At 41.0% G+C, this 20,443-nt stretch overlaps 1 protein-coding gene across 9 annotated transcripts in view; it reads left to right on the top strand.

Moving 5' to 3' along the window:
* Positions 1 to 20,443, top strand: part of HNRNPM (heterogeneous nuclear ribonucleoprotein M) — a 38,877-nt gene that overhangs the window by 8,863 nt on the left and 9,571 nt on the right. For 2 of the 9 annotated variants that reach the window (XM_061190557.1, XM_061190553.1), the window contains exons 1-9: positions 8,293 to 8,395; positions 9,507 to 9,545; positions 9,663 to 9,698; positions 10,376 to 10,529; positions 11,393 to 11,442; positions 12,318 to 12,378; positions 14,950 to 15,051; positions 16,323 to 16,367; positions 16,827 to 16,904. In XM_061190557.1, coding sequence (XP_061046540.1) covers positions 8,318 to 8,395; positions 9,507 to 9,545; positions 9,663 to 9,698; positions 10,376 to 10,529; positions 11,393 to 11,442; positions 12,318 to 12,378; positions 14,950 to 15,051; positions 16,323 to 16,367; positions 16,827 to 16,904 — 643 coding nt within the window. In that variant the 5' untranslated portion in view covers positions 8,293 to 8,317. Of the gene's footprint in view, positions 1 to 7,255; positions 7,309 to 8,208; positions 8,217 to 8,292; positions 8,396 to 9,506; positions 9,699 to 10,375; positions 10,530 to 11,392; positions 11,443 to 12,317; positions 12,379 to 14,949; positions 15,052 to 16,322; positions 16,368 to 16,826; positions 16,905 to 20,443 lie in introns of those variants that run through there. The other 7 variants (XM_061190555.1, XM_061190551.1, XM_061190554.1 and 4 more) reach the window with 5 other exon arrangements.

The following is a 20,443-nucleotide window of genomic DNA, read 5'->3' as shown; positions in this document are numbered from 1 at the left end:
TACTCTTTATTTTTACTTTTTGTGGTCATGCACTTGTGTGTCAAAAAGGTTGTTTGTTTGATCCCTTGGGCTACGAATGATTTTACTGGCTTAATATGGTTAATAGGGCTTTGATTAAGCTTGAGGGGGAGCCTCTTTGTGTTAAGGAAATTTTTTGAATTCTTCATATGAGGTGGGAGAAATTTTTTCTTTTTCCTTTTTGTTTTAAAATTCTGGCGGGAAGGTAGTTTGTTTAAATTTTGTGGCTGTCTTCCTGGGATCAAAATTTGGTAGCTGGAACTTGTGCTGCTCAGATCCTAAATTATAAAACCGTAGCTTGTATTTAAACTGTTAGGCTTCCCCACCCTGGGGAGGAAAACACAGAATAGATTGGCAATTGGATAGCTCAAAATAAAGCATCTGCTTTGTAGTTTGGTGCGTTTAGGCACACATTGGTCACAGCCCTGGTGTTAAAGTCTGGCCTAGGGCAGAGGAAGCAACTGAATGAAGCTCCGCTGCCACCAGGAGGTCCTAGGGGGTTGGTTGCCCCCATGGTCCTCTGCTTTACCCACCACCACCACCCCCGTGCACACCACGTGTGTCCTCCTTCTTTTCACACTCTTGTTCTGCTGCTTTTGTCTTCTTTTCCTGATTCTGGGCCCTGCTGGTGGCACACAGGGCTAAAGAGATTGCTCAGCCCAGGTTTAAACAAAATTATTGATAGAGAGCCATTTGTCTAATGCCTTGAGGTCTCCCCTCACCCCTACCCCAAGGGAAACCTAGAATCAAATTATTCTTAAATGGAGTCTTTTTGAAGGACTGAAAGGTACTGGTTTTTCTGGAGCATTCATAATGAAAAGAGATTTGAGCTTGATTTGTCAAATGATTAACATTTCAGTGACAGATGCCACTCGGATAGGCCATTTTGGTATGTGTACTGGTGCTCCCAGCATTGGGTTTTGAAATTATGAATGGCCCACTGCCATCATTGTCCCATCACTTAATTCAACCATGACATGCCAGAAGCACTAGGCACCATGAACCTCTCTGTACAGTCATGTAGGCTGCTCCCATGTAGTATTTCTCCAGGTAACATGGATAGAAAAACGTTTTGGTGTGAGATTTGTTTTCCTGCCTTGATCAGCCAAATCATTCCTGCCAATGCTCCTAGGGCAAGAGTGAAGTTTCTTCTTTTTGTCTGAAGGGCGTGTCATGTGGCATCCCAGATGCAGTGTTCTTGGTTTTTGGGACTGCTGCTTCAATAAAGCTTAGAATTTCTGTACAGTACAGTTGGGTCTCATTCGAATTAGTTTTTGGAATAACCCCCAAATTTGTGTTCTCGTGATTTGGTTGAAACGCTGAATTGATACTTCCATTGATAATAAGGTATAGTAGTTCCAAGAACCAGGAATGTGGCTTTGAAAATGCAATTGTTAGAATTTTGTAAGAGATTGCAGGCCAAATTATTTTTCCATTTTTAGGAGTGTGTGAACCAGTTTTGGGACATGATGGATAAAGTAGGTGACATTTTTACTGCTTTACCATTCAGTAATTCAGTTTTGGAAGCCTTAAAGCTGGTAGCAGCAGCAGCCATGACGTTTCTGGATGTAGAAGCAGTTCACCTCAATTTCCTATTTTGCACTGTATTAAGTGTGGAGCCAGCCTGGTGGTTTATTCGGATACTTCCAAACTGGTTCTCATATTCCCTTGGCATACTGCTATGAATGCCCTGGCTCAGCCCTTTCAGTGTATTTTTGGTGGTGTAATTTAGAATTACAGGTGTGCAGTAAATCAGTTATTCTTAACAAACCTTAAAATGTTCTTGTTTAGAGCTCCCCTGTACAGGTTAAATTAATTACTTTTCTGTTTAATTAAATTATTAGAAGTATTGGATTATGGATAAAGGGATTTATAAGAGAAAGGTAATCTTTTTATGGTAAATCTTATATTCAGTATGTGAAGTCTAAAGAAACTTACTGTTTACATACGTACGATTTCTTAAAAATGTCCTTATTTTCATTGTGTGGTTTTAAAAAATATTTTAATTCATGTCTTGGTATACCAAAAATATGTTTCAATGATTATTTGAAATCTGAAATATTTACTTGAAATGTGTTGCACATGTTTTAAGGTTTTTGAAGACTCTTGTTGCATAGGAAAAAAAAGTTGCGGATAGAGGCACTTACAATCTAAAAGTATTAGTCTCAAGATCGTCTCTGAAGTGGGCAAACCACAGAGATTTGGGCTGTTATAATCCAACCACTCTTTATCAGTCTGCATTTTAAGAGTCTATTCCTGATGAAATCACAGTCCTGTTGTTTCAGGAAATTAGTGGACTAGCTAGAATTAGTTGTCCTCGGTTTAAAGATCTGAAAAATGCTCTGTCATTGCAGCACTGCCTATAATTGCTGCCTGTCAGAACTCAAGTAGTAGCTTTGAGATGGCAAGACAGGAGTTTTTTTTCTAAGGATAATCATGCCTGAGAGTGCTTCACGTACCCCTCCCTAGTTCCCGATCTTTTCTCCCTCCTTGGACACCAAGTGTATATTCTCCATGTTTGTTAGCATTTAACAGCCTTCTAGGAGATCCTATTAATAACGCATGTATTATGTGAACATGCCACTTATGCCTTTTCCCCTGGATGGGATCACAAAGCTTGTTTGGTGGCACTATCATGAAATCAGCATTGCTGACTTTAAAGAGAAAAGGTACTGAGAGCTTTGTTTTGTTCTGTGCCAGGGTGCTTCCCCCGCCCCCTCCCCCATCATATCATTCAGGGACGTGGATTAAACAGCCTGCAGAATTGAACTTGAGCTTTCCCTGAGCTTTCCCCTTCCTGCTCTAAGTGTCTGATTGAGCAAAGGAAAGGTTTCTATTGTCCGTCCTTTTGATCATGCTTATTTTTAACGGAGATACTACTTGGAACGAATGACTGCTGTGAACACTGAAGAGCGGATTGAAACAAAAATTGAGAGCCAGTGTAATAGGAAATTTGAATTGGAGATTGCCAAACCAGGTTTGAAAGTGACTTAACAGTCTCAACAGCTACCTCATTTTCATCACTGTATCGATATTGGGATACACATCTCAAAAGTGTTTGACCATAAGGTCTGGGCGAAAAATTAAGACTTCCGTGAACAAAAGGTGATTGATCTTGGGAATTCTAAACTTAAATAGTGTTGTGCTACATTACCGAGAAGTCCTGTGTGGATGAAGAAAGCTCGTCGTTGGGCTGTTGTTCTCCTGGCCTAACCAGGGAGCCAGCAGCATCGAGGTGGGGCAGCTGCAACCGAGGCAGGACTGAGCTGCACGAGCAGTGAGTAAACATGGAGGACAGTTTGAGGAGGAAAGAAAGGAAGGTCAGTGATACAGCTTACTCTCAATCAGTCTCAAGTTTAGCAGCAGTCAGTTTAACTTGTGTAAGCAAAGATTTCTTAAGAACTTAATCCTTCTGTTTTTATTGAATACATCACTTTAAGTCAGTTTCAAATTCCAGCTGACAGAAAACTGAGGCCCAGAGGGCAAGTATAGTCCAATAGTAAGTCTCTGTTGGCTCTTGAAGATAATCTACATTGTGGGTCTGTGGAGCAGAACTTTATTTTCAATTTAAGTAAAAATCCCTACCCAGTCTGTGTGGCTCCTTCATATTTTCCTTTGTTGGAAATTCAGCCTGTGTTTTGGAAAGGCCTGTTGATGCTAAAGCATTCATATCTGTGGGTACTTGGGTTGAACCTTAATAGTGCAGCCTGCCTGGCTTATTTGTTGGTTTTTGGTCGAGTTAGAGAGGCAGTATTCTGTCTCGTCCATGGAATTAGGAGCAAGAAGGTGCTTAATCATTTTCTAATTTTTCCATAAATTGAGTAATCATTGTATAGAGTAATTATTTTGCCGTGTTTCAAGTTGTCTGTATATTAAAGAAACAGGCTTTCCAAGTTAAAATATGCATTTATTCCATGCACCCCTCCATTAGAGCATGCCCTGCTTTGGAGCTCCTCCCCCACCCCCCTTTGAATTCTTTTCAGTGAAGCTTTAGCCCCTGTACTTTGTGTGTGTGTGTGTGTGTGCACGTGTGTGCATGCGCGTTTGTTTCAGCCTTGAGAAGTAAATGAAATAAGAATACAGAAACAAATACTTTTTGTGATATAAGTATGTGCAGGAGTGTTAAATCAAAGTAGCTCCAAGGGACTACGTGAATTCTTTTAGGATTGCTCATTATCTTACCCTCATGATATGCTTTATTCTTGGGGTAATATTTTTAATAATCCACCTAAATGTTGGTTAATAATGAGTTCTTTGAGCATTTTAAAGTAAAGGTAGGGACTTCCTTGGTGGTCCAGTGGTTAAGACTCTGTGCTCCCAATTCAGGGGGCTCGGGTTCGATCCCTGGTCAGGGAACTAGACCCACATGCCGCAGCTAAGACCGGGAGCAGTCAAATAAATAAATAAATATTAAAATATCTTACCTTAAAAAAAAAAAAAAAAGGTAGGTGATGACATTTGGCATTAGATTTTTCAAAGTCTTAGTTTTTTCATTTAGATATTTTGATGTTTAAAGCTGCAGTAGAATTTGTCTTAGTAGCCTGCCCTTGGGATTCCATGGATTCCATCTATGTTCAGGAATGAGAGGAGCAGCAGTATTTTTCATTAATACCTGTGAATTCCATGTCTGTGAGACTTGCTACTGCCAGTTTGTTAACTCTGCCTCAGTCCTAACTGATCTGCTCTGGTTGATTTGCTCTTTTAAACTTCATTTCATTGAATGTGACCAGACTATGAATAGTTGGTAAATTTTGCCTTCAAAGTTTTGTTGATAGTTGTACTGACTATACTAAACAGGTCTTTGCTTTAATAATGTAGAACTAAAAGAGAGGTGGTCTTTTAAAGGTTTTATTATTCTTTTCATGTAGGGAAGTATGAATTGGCAACTGTTGCAGATCCTGTAACAGTGATTTGCTTACATCTCTGAATTGATGTGGTCTCTCAGGGTAGAGATCAGAATATTATGAATTCATGAGGAACATGGTCATTATTGTTGATACTCGGGAACAACACTACTCATGGTAGAGCCGCAAGGCTCGCCTAACCTATGGCTAAACTGATAGGATGGTGGCTTTTTAAATGTAATTTTTTGTTTTTAATAAACAACTATACCATTTGGGGAAAAAGAGGGAACATTTTAAGCAGAGTATTGGTGCAGAGGATTGAAGTTGGATTTGTGCTGTCTCTAGAATGTTAAGTAGAAAAAGTCCTAATTTCTAAACCTGGCTTTTTGTAAAAATGGTTATGACCATGGAAAAAAGTTTGGTTTGGACTTGCTTGGTTTCTGGGTTGCAATGACAGCTTTTTGATATATAAATCAGTGTCTTTACGGGCACAAACTAGAAACTTTGAAAATGCAACAATATTTGAATTCTGACAACATAGTTACAGCTGTCAGAGTTAGATACTGTGATTGTTTTAGTTATTTTTAAGGTTATTAGGCGGTAGTCACAGCTCTAGGAAGTAAACTTGGGGTTGGGTCTCTTTACTGTCTTGACACTACTTGGCATTTTCATCAACGTGGAGACAGGGGCTGTTGGTCCTCAAATGGCTGCTGCTGTTGAAACAAATGGCTTTTAACATGGCCTCAGGAATGACCACAACATTTTGGGAATTGCTTTATTTTTGTAAGGATAACAGAAAGCCAATTTGTATGACTGTCCCTTGGCTGTGATCATTTTTCAGTTGTACATAGTCCAAAAGTTAAACTATACCAGTCCCTCCTAATTTGTTTCTTCATTTCTTTGCACTGATTCTCCTTCCTGTTTTGTGCAAAGTGCTGGTTTGGTTTGTAATATTTCAGGAAAGGACAAGGGAGGTGAGGCTATACAGTTAAACTTTGAACACTTGGCCTTCTTGCTGTCAACTGCCATGCAAATATACTACTAATAAATATGTCCTTCAAATTTTTAAAAATACTTTTATTTTACATTTCAGTCTTTCCTTGGTATATTAATTTTAAAATCTTCATAATAATTTTAATATCCTTTGAACAAAGGAATTAGACTAGGAAGGACTTGGGCCCATTAAGAGGGTTATTTTTACCCTTGGCTGCTAAACCATATTGAAAGCTGAATGAGAGAAGGCTTTACCATCATAAAAATAATCATTAAAAAAGAAAAAGTATTTCTTAGAACAAAAGCCCTTTCTTGACTTTGGAGAGCCTGCTTAGATATTGTTTCCACAAAGTTAACACTTAAATTTCTGGGGGTTTTTTGGTGTCTGTGTGCCATCTTCAAGTTCAGCAGCCATTTTGGTGGTTGTCTAGGTGGGTTCTAACATCTGGTTGTGGTGGTCATGAATTGGCAATCCAAACCTTGAGGAAAATCTGCGGAATCTTTTGAAATGCTTTGTTTTTTCCCCTTTGTACAGATTAGCAACCTAAGTGAGTCTGTGTAGCTGTTTAGATGCAGACTGAGCTCTAAGCTTGCATTTATCTGTGTCCTTTAATGAGAAGGTTGAGAGAGCAGCAAGAATACAGCCTGGCTTAATTTTAATTCACTGAAGAGAATCCAGATGCTCTGGTTTTGTGATAGAATATTTACACATCCTGCTTGTGACGGTTGTGAAGCCTAGTGCTGTGTGCAGGACCAGCCACAGAATCTGTGGGGCCCAGTGCAAAATGAAAACACAGGGCCCCTTATTTAAAAATTACTGAGAGTTTCAAGACAGCAACAGAGCATTAAACCAAGTGCATGGCCCTCAGTGCAGAGCCCCAGGCGATTGGACAGGTTGCACACCCACGTAGCCGGCCATGCTGTGTGTGCGCCTTTGAGGATATATATTATACATATACACATCTTTGTAGTTAGCATTTGAGCTCAGTTCAGTGGCATTGCAATTTGTGTGCTGTTCACCTTCTTTCAATATTAAGAGTGTATTTGTAAAACTGTTTTCCTCCTTTCTCCAAAAAAGTGAATCACGCAGACTTCTTTCCTGTAGATTTGGATTGCCTCTAGTCATGAATGAGTATTTCAGACAGGGAAATTGATACGGAAATCTGTGGAAATAGCTTGTTTGAGGTGGGAGGAAAATCAAGGACATTGTTAACAAGTTTCACCTACTTTTACTGCACACCTGTAATGCCTAGTGTGGTGGTTTAGAGAATATGGAGTGTTTCTGGGCTTTCTTATAAGGCAGAGGCTCCATACAAGGTTGCTGATGATTGTTCTAAATTCCCATTGTTTTCTTGGCTTTTCTCCCTTGGTTTATGTGTCGTCTGGAAACTGATTTGTAGTTGGTGAGGTAACATACGTGGAGCTCTTAATGGACGCTGAAGGAAAGTCAAGGGTAAGTGTCTGAGAGAATTTCTTCTGTGGATTTACTACATGAAAAATGTAACTGTATGGTGGCGTGGAATCGAATGAAATCAGGAAGGCAGTGAGTGCTCATGTTATAGTAGCTATGTTTGATTTTGCCAAACATTCGAGTGGGGTGGGAGGGGATTTGCAAACGGGAGTCCCGCTTTTCCAAATGGCTGGGCAAAGAGCTTTTTGGTATTCTGTTTGGATGCCCAATTTGGATAACTGGGGACCAATAGCAGCATTGTCTCTTTGTTAACAGAGGAATTGGCTGTGTGTGAATTATGCATGGAATTTTAGCGGTGGTATATTAATGTAAAACGTGTGTTCTTGTCTAGAAAATGTTACTTTTGGTTGTTTGCTGTATTTGAAAGTTGCGTGAACCAAAGATTCTGAAAAGTTGCCTTTGTGCCAGTAAATTGTAAAACAAATACTAAAACTTGAACGTTTAAAATTGGCCTAGTTTAAAGAGAAAATTAACTATTTTCTGTCGTGCAATAGAATGGCTTAGAATAATCAAAAGGATGAGCTTAATTTATGGAAGGGATGGATTTAGGAGGAGTATGATAAGGAATTGATTGAGTACAGAGAGAAGCAGATCTAAAGTTTGTGTGATTTCTCGGAGAACCTGAATTTAGGTCTGCTCATTATAACTTCAGCAGCTATAGTGCAAGGCTGGTAATGTGAAGGAAGAGGAGATACTAAGGAGCTGAGCTCTTAATGAGGAAGGCTAGGCAAGACACTTCTGTCAGCTTCCCCTTAGAAGGGTTAATTTAAAAACTGTTACATAAATCATATTTTTAATTTATAACTGTCATTGAAATTTACTATTTTTTTCTTTTCTTTTTTTTCCCCTTGCTCTTCTGACTGTCTGTGGCTTCTTCCAAAGGGATGTGCGTAAGTATTGTCTAGTTACTTACTGGCAATTGAGCCTTCTAAGTTGTAGGACTGGTTTCACTCATTTCCTTTTGACTCTTCATAGCGTTGTTGAATTCAAGATGGAAGAGAGCATGAAAAAAGCTGCTGAAGTTCTAAACAAGCATAGTCTGAGTGGAAGACCACTGAAAGTCAAAGAAGTAAGCTCATGAAACACTGTGGATACCGTTTGTAGTTGTCGAGTTGTCCCTGTTTGGAGTTAGGAAAAGGCAGAATAGTCCTTGATGACATTTTACGGAGCAGAACAACCTGTTGTCGTTAATGAGGGGGGTCAGTCACAGGCTTCAGCAGTCATTCCTGTAAGAACGTTGGGGTAGTGGCTGAGCACATCTTGAGCCACTGCTGACTGCCTTCCTAACATCTCTGATTTGTATTAGGCCAGCCTGCCTTGGTTTTCTCAGGGGCAGTCAAACTGAGTCCATGGTTTTTTTTACTGTGTGTGTGTTTGTTTTTTTGTTTGTTTGTTTTAAGGTATTCTACATCTACAGTTTTACTCAGTCTGAACCCTGTTCTTGGCCCATCTTTTTTCTTTTTTAAAATGAGTTTAAATCCTTTTTCATAGCTAATCCAAATCAGGTATCTTCTCTCCCTGGAGGGAAGTGGGAGGCTTTTTGTTAATTCAATCCTTCCTTGACTTATTTTTACCTCTTATTATTGGAGGAAGGTCAGTATATGCGAGCTCAGAGAGGAAAGCATGGTAGCGCTTAAGTTCTCTTGTGTGAAGGTAGCACGCAGAAGGGCAAATAGTTCAAGAATATTGTCAACACCAGAGATTCATAAACCTTTCCAGACTTTACACGAGTCAAATGCCTGAATACTTGAAGGATGGAGTACCTTGGTGGTCTAGAGCTCTGTTTTCAAACTTTTGGGAAAATCACCAGTTGGGTTTGCAGAAATTATAAAACCCCATTGAGTTAGTGAGATTCAACTGTACCAAGCCCTTGAAGATCTTATTTCAACCTGGAAGTTTTAATGTCATCCAGCCCCCCCCTCCCTTTTTTTGTTTTTTTTACTTAGTTCAATTGAGAGCTAAATTTTACACCCTTCCTTTCTTCCTCATTCTTTTGGCTAGAATTGTTCCTGGCCTGGTGGTTTAGTTTTACTTCATTTGAATTTTTTGTTACAGATTTTGAGAAATGGTTTCCAAACAACCTCTCAATCTCTGAAGTTTTGGGGGTATCACTTACTGTGGGAGCATGGTTTTAATTGTCACTGGGTCAGTTAAATGTAACCCTTTTGTGCTTGTTTTAGGATCCTGATGGTGAACATGCCAGGAGAGCAATGCAAAAGGTGATGGCTACGACTGGTGGGATGGGTATGGGACCAGGTGGCCCAGGAATGATTAATATCCCACCCAGTATCCTAAATAATCCTAACATCCCAAATGAGATTATCCATGCATTACAGGCTGGAAGACTTGGAAGCACAGTATTTGTAGCAAATGTAAGTAAATGGAAACATTGTTTCATAAAGTTTGATTTTCTACTTTAGACAATCTTGTCAATGTGTTATAAAAGTAGTTCTGACATTTGAGAAGAAAAACTTAAAAGAGGGTTATGTTATCTTCTTGATTTATTTAAAAAATCATCCTTGGGCTGGGCTTTGTCCCCTAATGACCACTGCAGTCATAAGTAGTCATAAGTCACACAGGCTTGACCATGGTCCTGTTGGGGCCATGTTTATGGAGTTTTGCTGGTGTGTATAAAAGTAGGTGCAGGGTAAAGTGTATGAGCAGAGATTGTGTATTGACATTTCCCTCTTCCTGTTAATGTCTGGGTGAATGGTAATACTTTGCCATTTGCACAGGGAAGTATTTTTTAAAAGAAAGTGGATTGGGGAGGATGATGGTAAACCTTATCTGGGGAACAGCATTTTTTAGTATTCACAAAATAAGCATTAACTTGAAAGGTATGAGGTGACTTAAATTGTTATTTCAGAGAAAAGAGACAGTAAATAGTAGAAGGCAAACCTTCGTAATCCTATTTGAAAAATTATACTGACATATTTTTGTGACATTATTTTTGTGACATTTTCTAATGCTTGTTTTCCAACCAGAGCATGTCACATTCATGTAGTAAAAATGTTTACAATGAGATTTTCCTCCCCTTTCCCTTGATTAGCTGGATTATAAAGTTGGCTGGAAGAAACTGAAGGAAGTTTTTAGTATGGCTGGTGTGGTGGTCCGAGCAGACATTCTTGAGGATAAAGATGGAAAAAGTCGTGGAATAGGCACTGTTACTTTTGAACAGTCCATTGAAGCTGTGCAAGCTATATGTATCCTTTTATCGGAATTCAGCTCCTGGTGAATTTAGTTTAGCCTAAATGTTGTATTAGTAAGACAGGTTTGTGGGGGGAAGTGGTAATTTTGTGTATTAGTATTTCCTATGTGACTAGAGAGAATACATTACTATGGATATTACTAAGGGAGTACAAAGTATCTACATAGTATTGTACTTATGTAGATAGAAGAGATGGTTAGAAAACAGGCACATGTCCATGAGTGGTCTTTTCCATTGTCTTCTTTTTAGAGGAGACTGGTTTGAAGGGAGAAGTCCAAAGAATGTGCCACTGGAGAGAAATTCAGTGTTATTTCATATGTAAGTCCTTATAGGGCCCTGTCTCTTCAGTGGATTGACATTCTGGAAGAAGCACTTCTCTCTGACCCTAGGCTGTTCACCCTACTCACCCCAGAGTTACATCTTTGTAGTCACAGGGAGACTACCACACATGAACATTGTCACTAAACTCAGGCAAGATTGTCACTGAGTACATTACCCAGAAAACATGGTCCTCCAAAAAATGGTAGAACACCTGGCTTGTTGGACACATACAGAAAACTGATGTCAGTGCTTAATTTAAGAGGAGGATGGTTTGGTGAGAAGTGTAAGGTTTTATGAATGGCGCGCCACACCTAAGGAGTAAGCTGAGGTTTCCTTTTTTCCCCTTGAGTGTTATTGTCCCTTTAATGCTTACTGTAGGAATAAATACTTGAAAGTGTAAACAGGAATCAAAATTGCTCATAAATTCACCACTTAGAGGGACTGGTGGCAGCAGTTGGGGTATTTTTCTCCTAGGTATTTCTGTTCTGCTGTGCGTGTTTCTAGAATTGCAAGAAATAGCCTTAATTGTAATATCAGCTATGTTTAATGGCCAACTGCTATTTGACAGACCAATGCACGTGAAAATGGTAAGTTAATAGGATCTTTCCTTTAATATACTCAGATAAGTTTAGCAAAAACACGGGTTTCTTAAGAGTATACATACACATAGCCACTGTACTTTTATTTATGGATCAGTCCAAGTTAAAGGGTACAGCACATTGAGCAAATTTATGACAGAAATAACTTTTTGCTCATGCACCTCTTCAGACATTTTTTCCTTTGCACAGTTACTGGCATGGTCAGGAGGTCACTTGCGTATCCTGCTTGAGCAAGTGATCAGTTTCAGAGAATGGTTTTATATATATAGGTTGCCAGTTTTCAGAGTATTGCAGTACGTTTAATTAGCATCATATCTATTGTGAACATAATTAAGTCTGATTCAGAAAGCCTTTAAAGTTCTGTTGAAGCGTTTCAGTATAAACATTAGCCCAGCTGTGGCTGTGCCCAAGATGCCAAAGATAATAATATTAATACAAGCATGACCGGAACGTGCTGAGGGCAATCCAGTCAGGGTTCCAAATCAGGAAGGACATAAAAGGAGCTCTAAAGGAATTTTTTAGTTCCTTTAAACATTCAGTTTAGTTTTTTGAATAGATAATTGCTTCACATGATTCAAAAGTCAAAAAGCATGAAAAATTCAGTGTGGGAGTCTTGCTCTTACTTTGTGCCCAGGTTCCATCCATCCCCCACAGTGATATGAATGTATATTCTTTTAATCTTTCCCCCTTTACACAAAAGTTAGCAACTCTCACATATTCTTTTTATACTTGCATGTTATTCTATGGCATGGGTGTATCATAATGTATCTAACCCATCCTCTGTTGATAGGAATGGTTTCCATCTTTTGCTGTTGCTAACAGTACTGCAGGGAATAGTGAGATTTATTCACTTTCTCTTTCAGGATGAGAGGGCCTTACCAAAGGGAGATTTTTTCCCTCCTGAGCGTCCACAACAACTTCCCCGTAAGTGTCTCAATTATTATGGCTAAAATTTTGAATTTGATTTATTCTAACCAGAAAACTGCAATTACCTTTGAACTTGTGTCATGTCATTCTTGTGCTGTGTCAGTTATCTTGACCATTCTTGAGTAAAACATTCAAAAAGGTTGTTTGTTTGTTTGCCCTATAGATTTTTCTGGGTGAAAAAATGAGTAGAGAGATTCACAACTTAGGAAGGATTGTTAGGATTACACTGTGGTGTGAGGCAGGCTACTCAGGATGTAGAGGCTGTAGTTGGGAAGAAACAAACTGCAAAGGGAATTAAAGCCAGGTTGCACTTGGGTTCAAAAGAGATTGGTTATTACCATGTGGCCTAGCAATTCCACTCCTAGGTGTACTACAAGAGAGCTAAAAACTTAACATCCACACAGACATTTGTACACAGATGTTCATGGCAGCATGAGTCCAGCTGATGAATGGGTAAATAAAATGTGATAAATCCACACAGTGGAATAGTACTCAGCCATAAAAAGGAGTGAAGTACTGATACATGCTACAGCATGGATGAACCTTGATTCCATCTCTGAGAAATGTCTAGAATAGGCGAGTCCACAACAGGTGGATTGTGGTTGCCAGGGGCTGGGGAAAGGGGTGAGTGGAGAGTGACTGCTTATGGGGATGGGATTTCTTTTGGGGATGATGAAAATGTTCTGGAATTGGATAGTGGTAATGGTTGTGTAACTCTGAACATACTAAAAATCACTAACTGCACACTTTAAATGGGTGTGAAGTACAGCAATCAGAAGTTTTATATAGTGTTATTCGCAACATGCAGGTGAAAATCTATCCTGGGACAGGGAAGGCTTGTTGGTTGGTTGGTCACTGCGTGGGTGGAAACAGCGCACAGTAGTTAAGTCCTAGACACTCCCTCTGGCAGGCCCACAGAGAGGAGCAGAGCCTGAGCACAGACAGCCCAGGGAGTGGGAATGAGGGCCTGCTGTAGCATGAGGGTTGGGGAATCTGTGGTGCGGGCAGGGCTAATCTGTAGAAGGAAGACTGGGTGGTGGGTGAGGGCAAGATCTGCTTGTGCTGTGCTAGGGAGGACTTCCCCGCTGAGGCTGCTGTGGTGGAGCTGTTTGGAGGGCCGGCCAGTCCCTCCTGTCTGGAGCCGTGGCTCAGCCGTGGGAGATTGAACTGAACGGGAGCCTAGACTAGAACGCTAACTCTTCTTCGCAGTTTAGGATTGTAGAAGCATCGTAGAGGCAGATTTTGAGCGGAGGTCTGTGGTTTCAAGAATAGGAGATGGCTTATCTGTTGAAAGTTAAGGACCCCATTTCCCTGTCATAATCAGTGTGATCACGTGCAGTAATTACCCAGGAACAGGACGATGGCTCTTGTTGACTTTGGGCCTGGAGGAGGGGGGTGAGGGCTGCTTGGCAGCCTCGGCAGGCACACTGGGCTCCAGGGAGCCCATTATCTGTGGCTTTTGGTCTCCCCAGCACATTTCAGAGGGTTGACTTCAAAGTCTTCAGTGCTTTGGGGAGTAAGTAACCTTGGTGAGCTCTTGCTGCTGTTGCTATGCAATTTAAGAACAGGGATTTTAATCAGATTAAATATTTGGGAACTGGTGTCAGGTTTTTTTAGTGAACTTTGTTCCCATTTCAAAAATCTCACCTGGTCTTGGTTTAAGCCTCCGACCCATGGTGACCCAGAGCATTGTTAAGCTTCTTGTGCTGTCAGGCCTTGTTGGCTGCTCCCTGTTTGTGGAGCAGGGAGTTGAAGGTGGGTTGGGTACGATGCACGCCTTAGGAAGCTTTCTGGGTAGAAGATATGTTCTTTGAATATACTAGCTTCATTGTTGTTAAAACCGCCTGCAGCGGAGTCAGAGAGTAGTGTAAGCCCAGTGTGTTAATTGGCTGGTTTATGACATTGTTTTTCATCAGAAAAGTCCTTTGGGTCTCCAGGTTGAGAGGTGTGGGTTGGGCATATGTGTACCGCTTGCCACCTGATGTCTCCAGTTGCCTGTTTTGATTAAACATTTCTCAGTTCACGATTTAGGGAAACAAATCGGTGCTCATGATTCTCGTTAAGTGGGTTGTTCATGGTTCTTCTCTGTAGTTTTCACGTGAACTGATTTTTAGTTGCCCTTGTTTTATTTTTTAAATTTAATTTAATTTTTTAAAATTTATTTTTCATTTATTTTTGGCTACGTTGGGTCATTGTTGCTGTGCATGGGCTTTCTCTAGTTGCGGCGAGTGGGTTTCTCATGCGGTGGCTTCTCTTGTTGCGGAGCACAGGCTTTCGGCGTGTGGGCTTCAGTAGTTGTGGCATGTGGTGCCCTTGTTTTATACATATCTCACACTCTAATCCGTAAAGTTGTATAAGAGCTTATGCCTTAAAAGGGAGAGCTCCCAAATATGCCCTTGTTGACGCCCTTGTTGACGCATGGATTAGACCCTGGATTTGCTGGTGGAGGTGGGCGGTGGGATAAGCGTGACAGCTACAACACAGTAAACAAAGGCTCTTTTTGCCTTTGAGAGTCATGGTTTCCTGAGTAAGTGGAATCAATACTCTGACTTTCTCTTTTCCTTTCAGATGGACTTGGTGGTATTGGCATGGGGTTAGGACCAGGAGGGCAGCCTATTGACGCTAATCATTTGAATAAAGGCATTGGAATGGGCAACATAGGACCCGCAGGTGAGGAATATGGTGTGCCTCGACTGGGGATTTCTGGGGAAGTTAAAGTTATTAAAGTTAACTATTGGGATAATTGGACATTGAGTAGTTCAAATGGAATGAGGCTTTAATTGGGACAAAATTAATTCCCTCCTTATTTATCTTTGATTTATTTTGATAAAAACAGTATTTTGTATTTTTACTGAGTTGAGTGTTCTTTTCTAAAGCTATTATGCTTTGCATTTTATCCTCACGAGACCTTCTGAGCTGAGGTACTCAGTTAAGCCTTTTGGTAAAAGGAGGCAAGCCAGAGAGTTGGTCTTGCTCAAGGTCACACTATCAGTTAGTGACAGAAACTGTAGGTCTCCTGATCCTGGGACCATAGCACTGCCACAGTCTATTACCCAGACGCCCTTGGGTTCTCACCTGGTGTTGACATGGCTTCTAGAGGTAGGGGCGTTGGTGGATGCAGAAAGGTATGGAGGGCCTCATTGCATGACAGCATAGCTGTCATAGGCCACAAGGACGAATGATGCACAGTGTTGTCTTTGTTTAAGAAGAAATAGCTAATGAATAAAAGCTTTGGCGTGTAGAATAAACTTTGAACTTTACTTTTTAGCGTTTTCGTTTTCGTGCAATGAAGCATTCGTATATCATTTTAAAATATTTCATTTTTATAACCTCAGGCCTGTGTCTTTCTTGAAATTCTTTGAATTGCAAGATGGGTGCCCTCTACCCTACTGTTGTCAGTTCTGCATATCCTTTGACTCCCTCCCAGATTAAACTCTGGGACTGACCAAAACGACTTGGCCCATCACCTTGGGTGGCTATACCAGTCTGAACACCACATCCCCTGACTGATACCTGAGAGGAAAGGCTGCGGGTGGCAGGGAGGGAAGCCTCAGCGTTTTGAGGAACTGCTTTTTATTTAGAGAGTTTTACCTTTAAAAGGGAGTTTTAAATCTACTTCTCTTCCCTAGTCTGTACCTGATATTTATATTTCATGTTTAAAATTGTCTAACTTGGGCATTTAATGAAACTATGTGGACACTATAAAATTGAGTCACATGGTGATTATTTTGTTAAAGGCTTAAATAGTTTTCTTGGAATGTACTAGTTTGACAGTTGAAATGGAAGAGCCCCCACCCCATTTTTTGCACTTGACAATTAAAATATATTTGTAGTCAGGGATATTTTTGCTCATTTGCTGGTGTGGAATTTCTTGTGCTTTTTAAGTTCAAACTTTACTGCTTTGACATAATTTTAGTTTGCATTGACTTTTTCTTTTTAAGGAATGGGAATGGAAGGCATAGGATTTGGAATAAATAAAATGGGAGGTAAGAAATTTAAAATGAAGTACAAATGTAATTACTTTTAGGTATGGTTTTCCCTCTCTTTTTCCCCCCTTCCTGTTCTCTTAAGCCCTGCATGAAATTCTCACTTAGGTTTCCAAAAAGTTTGAGTCTAGAAATTACTTTTACCTGTTGATCCTTCTAGTGGGTGTCTTGGCCTTTGGTTCTGGCTTTCTCACTAACTAGCTCTGTGACCTTGGGCAAATCACTCCATCTCTCTGGGCCTTTCTTTGCTTGTCTCTTCATTGAGGGGGTTGGATTAGATCAGCCTTTTGAAGATAGTGATTTTTAAGTAAGGGCACTAGCCTTTTTTCTCCAAAAGCCCTTAGACTTGGTGAGTTTCTGGCAGAAAATGCCGTAGGTGAAACTTGTAAAAACATTTTTCTTTGCTTGTTCAGTCTGAGTCTTGTTAGGCTGGTGCTAAAATGCGAATGTCTCTTTCAGGCATGGAGGGACCCTTTGGTGGTGGTATGGAAAACATGGGTCGATTTGGATCTGGGATGAACATGGGCAGAATAAATGGTAAGATTTGTGTTTCCTTCCTGCTTATAGCTACCTTTGTTGGCCATTGGCTCTCAGGTGACCTTTAAGCAGCAGACCCATTTTTAATAAGTGATATCTCGCTTCCACTTCTGTACTGAATCTGATATCTTTGAATTGCCTTAAATAGTTTGTATTCCAGAAGCTAGACTTAGCGGTAGGGAAGTGTTAATTCTCTTAGTTACTGAATTCTTGAGGTTTTCTGTGTTTCAGATCTTCCCAATAATTGTCCAATAAAACTTTAAAGCTTTCCTATTGCCTCCAGCACTTGTCTCCCCTGGAGTGCTGGACTGGGTGAGTTCTTGACCATCTGCTCTGATGTCTCCAAATTGTGAGCAGAGGCATTTGTTTAATTTAGCATTTATATAATGCAAAATTTGGCATACTATTATTTAAATCTTCCAGCCCTCCCAACTTAATAACCAAAATATAATTATATCACTTGTAGTAGTAACACTGTGTTATTTCATTTAGTCCTCGCAAGAACCGCATGACGCGTAGGTACTGTTATCCCCATTTCATTGGAAACTGAGGCCCACAGTGACTTGCCTAAGGTCCCATGGCTAGTAATGGTGGGATATGGACCCAGGCTGTCTGGCTCCGGAGCTTGGCTCTTAATCACACTGAGATCCTGCCTTTTAGAATTGCCTTCAGGCGTCACCCCCCGCCCCCCGCCCCCACCCACCAGCAGGGCTGTAGAATGCCAGGAGAAACTTGCTGTTATGAAAGTCTGTCTTTCTAAATCCTCTGGGTGTGGGTGGACTCTGACCCACACCTGTGGGAATGCTGCTGCTTTTATACACAGACTTTTCTGGAATGGGAAGTTACTAAGGACTTGGGGTTTCTTTTTTGTTTGTTTTTTGTTTTTACCTTTTTAAATTGAAGTATAGTTGATTTACAATGCTGCGTTAATTTCTCCTGTACAGCAAAGTGACTCAGTTATACACATAAGAATTTGGGTTTAAATGTTTCTTTGCTGGTCTGTAGTAACATATCATGTGAAGATGGTACAGAGCAAGCAAGAACCTTACTAGGATAGCTATTAACTGTCAAACTGGAAAGAGAGACATTCCTGATGAATAAGCTGCCCTTCTTCATGGAGTGCCTTGTTCTAGATGATGATGAAAAGATTCAGGAAGATTCTTACCATTAATAAGGAATGAAGGGACAAAGGTCTGTGTTTCCAGTGTGCTTTCAGGCTTGCCTTTAGCTCATGTGTGCATGGAGTTTTTAATAAAAAGTGAGAGTTGGAGAGGTCTGGCTTAATAAAGTGTTTGCTCAGAACAGATGAGCCATTAGAAAGGAGATTTGGGTTGCTGCTCTGAGGAATTTAATGATGCGACTTAGAAGTAGATGGAAACGAGGGTGGGGGCTGTGCTGAGCCACGGGGACAAAGTCTTTGGTAATCTGGCAGATGGAACGCAGCAGTTCACGCTTCTGAGCGTGGTGATTCAAGGTTCAGAGTGCTGATTGTCCTGAAGAGCCACAGTGGAAGACGTGTTCTTACGCTGTGTGCTTAGATGTTCTCCGATACAGATAGATACTCAGGAGTCCTCCTTCTCCATCCTCTACAGCAGAGAACAGGGCCTTCCTTGCCCTGGAGCTGTTTTGAGATTCGGGTGGAATTGGCTCTAGAGCCCTTGGGTGCTGGGTCCAAGGAAGGTTTCGATCACTGGGAAAAAGTTGATAGGGATGTTTCAGATTTAACTTAATGTTTAGTTGATTATCATGATGCATTATAGTCACAGGTGCTGACAACATTAGACTGATTAGAAATCAGATTCTCAGGGCCAGTCGACCAACCAGTAGAAGTCAAATCTTCATAGAACGGGTACAAAAATTTTAAATTGAAAGATCATCGAATATTAAATGATGACTGGTTTGATGCAATATTTGACAATGAAAATTCCTTCTCTGTCTCTCTTGCTCTCTTTTTTGTGTCGGTGGGGAGTACATTGGAGTTCATACAGGGCTGGTTCCCTGTACTCTACGTTCTGTTGACAGTTGGGAAGATAAATTCTGAGGCCTTTGCCAACACATTAATGCCTGCATGTGACTTCCTAATGTGTGTGTGGGGGTGTCTTCTTCACGGGCTTATGGTAAGGATTAAAGGAGTGCAGCAGAGCCCCCATCCATTACGGTGCCACTCTGGGATTTCTGTTCTGTGTATACAGGCTCGCACAAGTTAGATATATTTCCAGCAGATAGCATGCCACCAACCTGTGGGATTCAGTTGGGTGGATTCAAGCTATGAATGTAAAGTCCACCATTGTCATCTGCTGCATCTTCTTATTAATTCATAATGCTAGTCCGCTTCCACGTTTGTAATAGACTCATTTACTTCTTTGAAAGTATAGGGGCTCCAGCTGCATATTTTGTAGTTGTGCAGTAAAAGATGTCCATTATTTAGCACATGTATACCCGATATTTCTAAGGAGCAAGATTAATTAACTACGTTTTCCAGGGACCTCTCAGTATGGAAAGGAGACAAAGTGTGATGCACATTTTAAGTCTTGCTTTAGATGCATATACAAGGAAAGAAGTAGCCAGTGACAGGAGTCATGAAAGGGTTTCTCAAACAGGTGACAGCTGTGGCGGGGCTTTCCCCCCACAGAAGCTAAGACCTTGTTGTTGTTGTTGTTGTTTTTAAATAAATTTATTTATTTAATTTATTTTTGGCTGCGTTGGGTCTTCGTTGCTGCGCACGGGCTTTCTCTAGTTGCGGCGGGCGGGGGCTACTCTTCGTTGCGGTGCGTGGGCTTCTCGTTGCGGTGGCTTCTCTTGTTGTGGAGCACGGGCTCTAGGTGCGCAGGCTTCAGTAGTTGTGGCTCACAGGCTCTAGAGCACAGGCTCAGTAGTTATGGCGCACGGGCTTAGTTGCTCCGCGGCATGTGAGATCTTCCCGGACCAGGGCTCGAACCCGTGTCCCCTGCACTGGCAGGCGGATTCTTAACCACTGCGCCACCAGGCAAGTCTGAAGACCTTTGTTTTTAAAAGACATTGTGAGACTTCCCTGGTGGCTCAGTGGTTAAGAATCCGCCTGCCAGTGCAGGGGACACGGGTTCGAGCCCTGGTCCGGGAAGATCTCACATGCCGCGGAGCAACTAAGCCCGTGCGCCACAACTACTGAAGCCTGTGCGCCTGAAGCCCGCGCACCGCAACAGAGTAGCCCCCGCTCACTGCAACTAGAGAAAGCCCATGCGCAGCAACGAAGACCCAACGCAGCCAAAAATAAATAAGTAAATTAATAAATTTGTTTTAAAAAAAAGACACTGTGAAAAATAGCAAATACTGCTGCAATCAGCATAGAAAAAAAATAATGAAGTTACCAAACCTCATTATGTAGATGAAGCCACTCCAGTTGTCAGTAGAGAAGTCATGTTGTTTGCACGCAGGCATCTTTCTCTGTTCTAATGGTTGTGCTTGTGATTGGAACATGGGTTTTTGCATTGGAGTTAGGTCCCAGCCTTTGCCTCACTCCTTACCAGGCATGTGACCTTGGTCAAGATTCTAAGTCATTT

This window comes from Eubalaena glacialis, chromosome 4, assembly GCF_028564815.1.
Source record: "Eubalaena glacialis isolate mEubGla1 chromosome 4, mEubGla1.1.hap2.+ XY, whole genome shotgun sequence".
Lineage (NCBI taxonomy): Eukaryota > Metazoa > Chordata > Mammalia > Artiodactyla > Balaenidae > Eubalaena > Eubalaena glacialis.
Note: the sequence above shows the minus strand (reverse complement) of the source record. Positions and strands in the feature narration are given on the sequence as shown.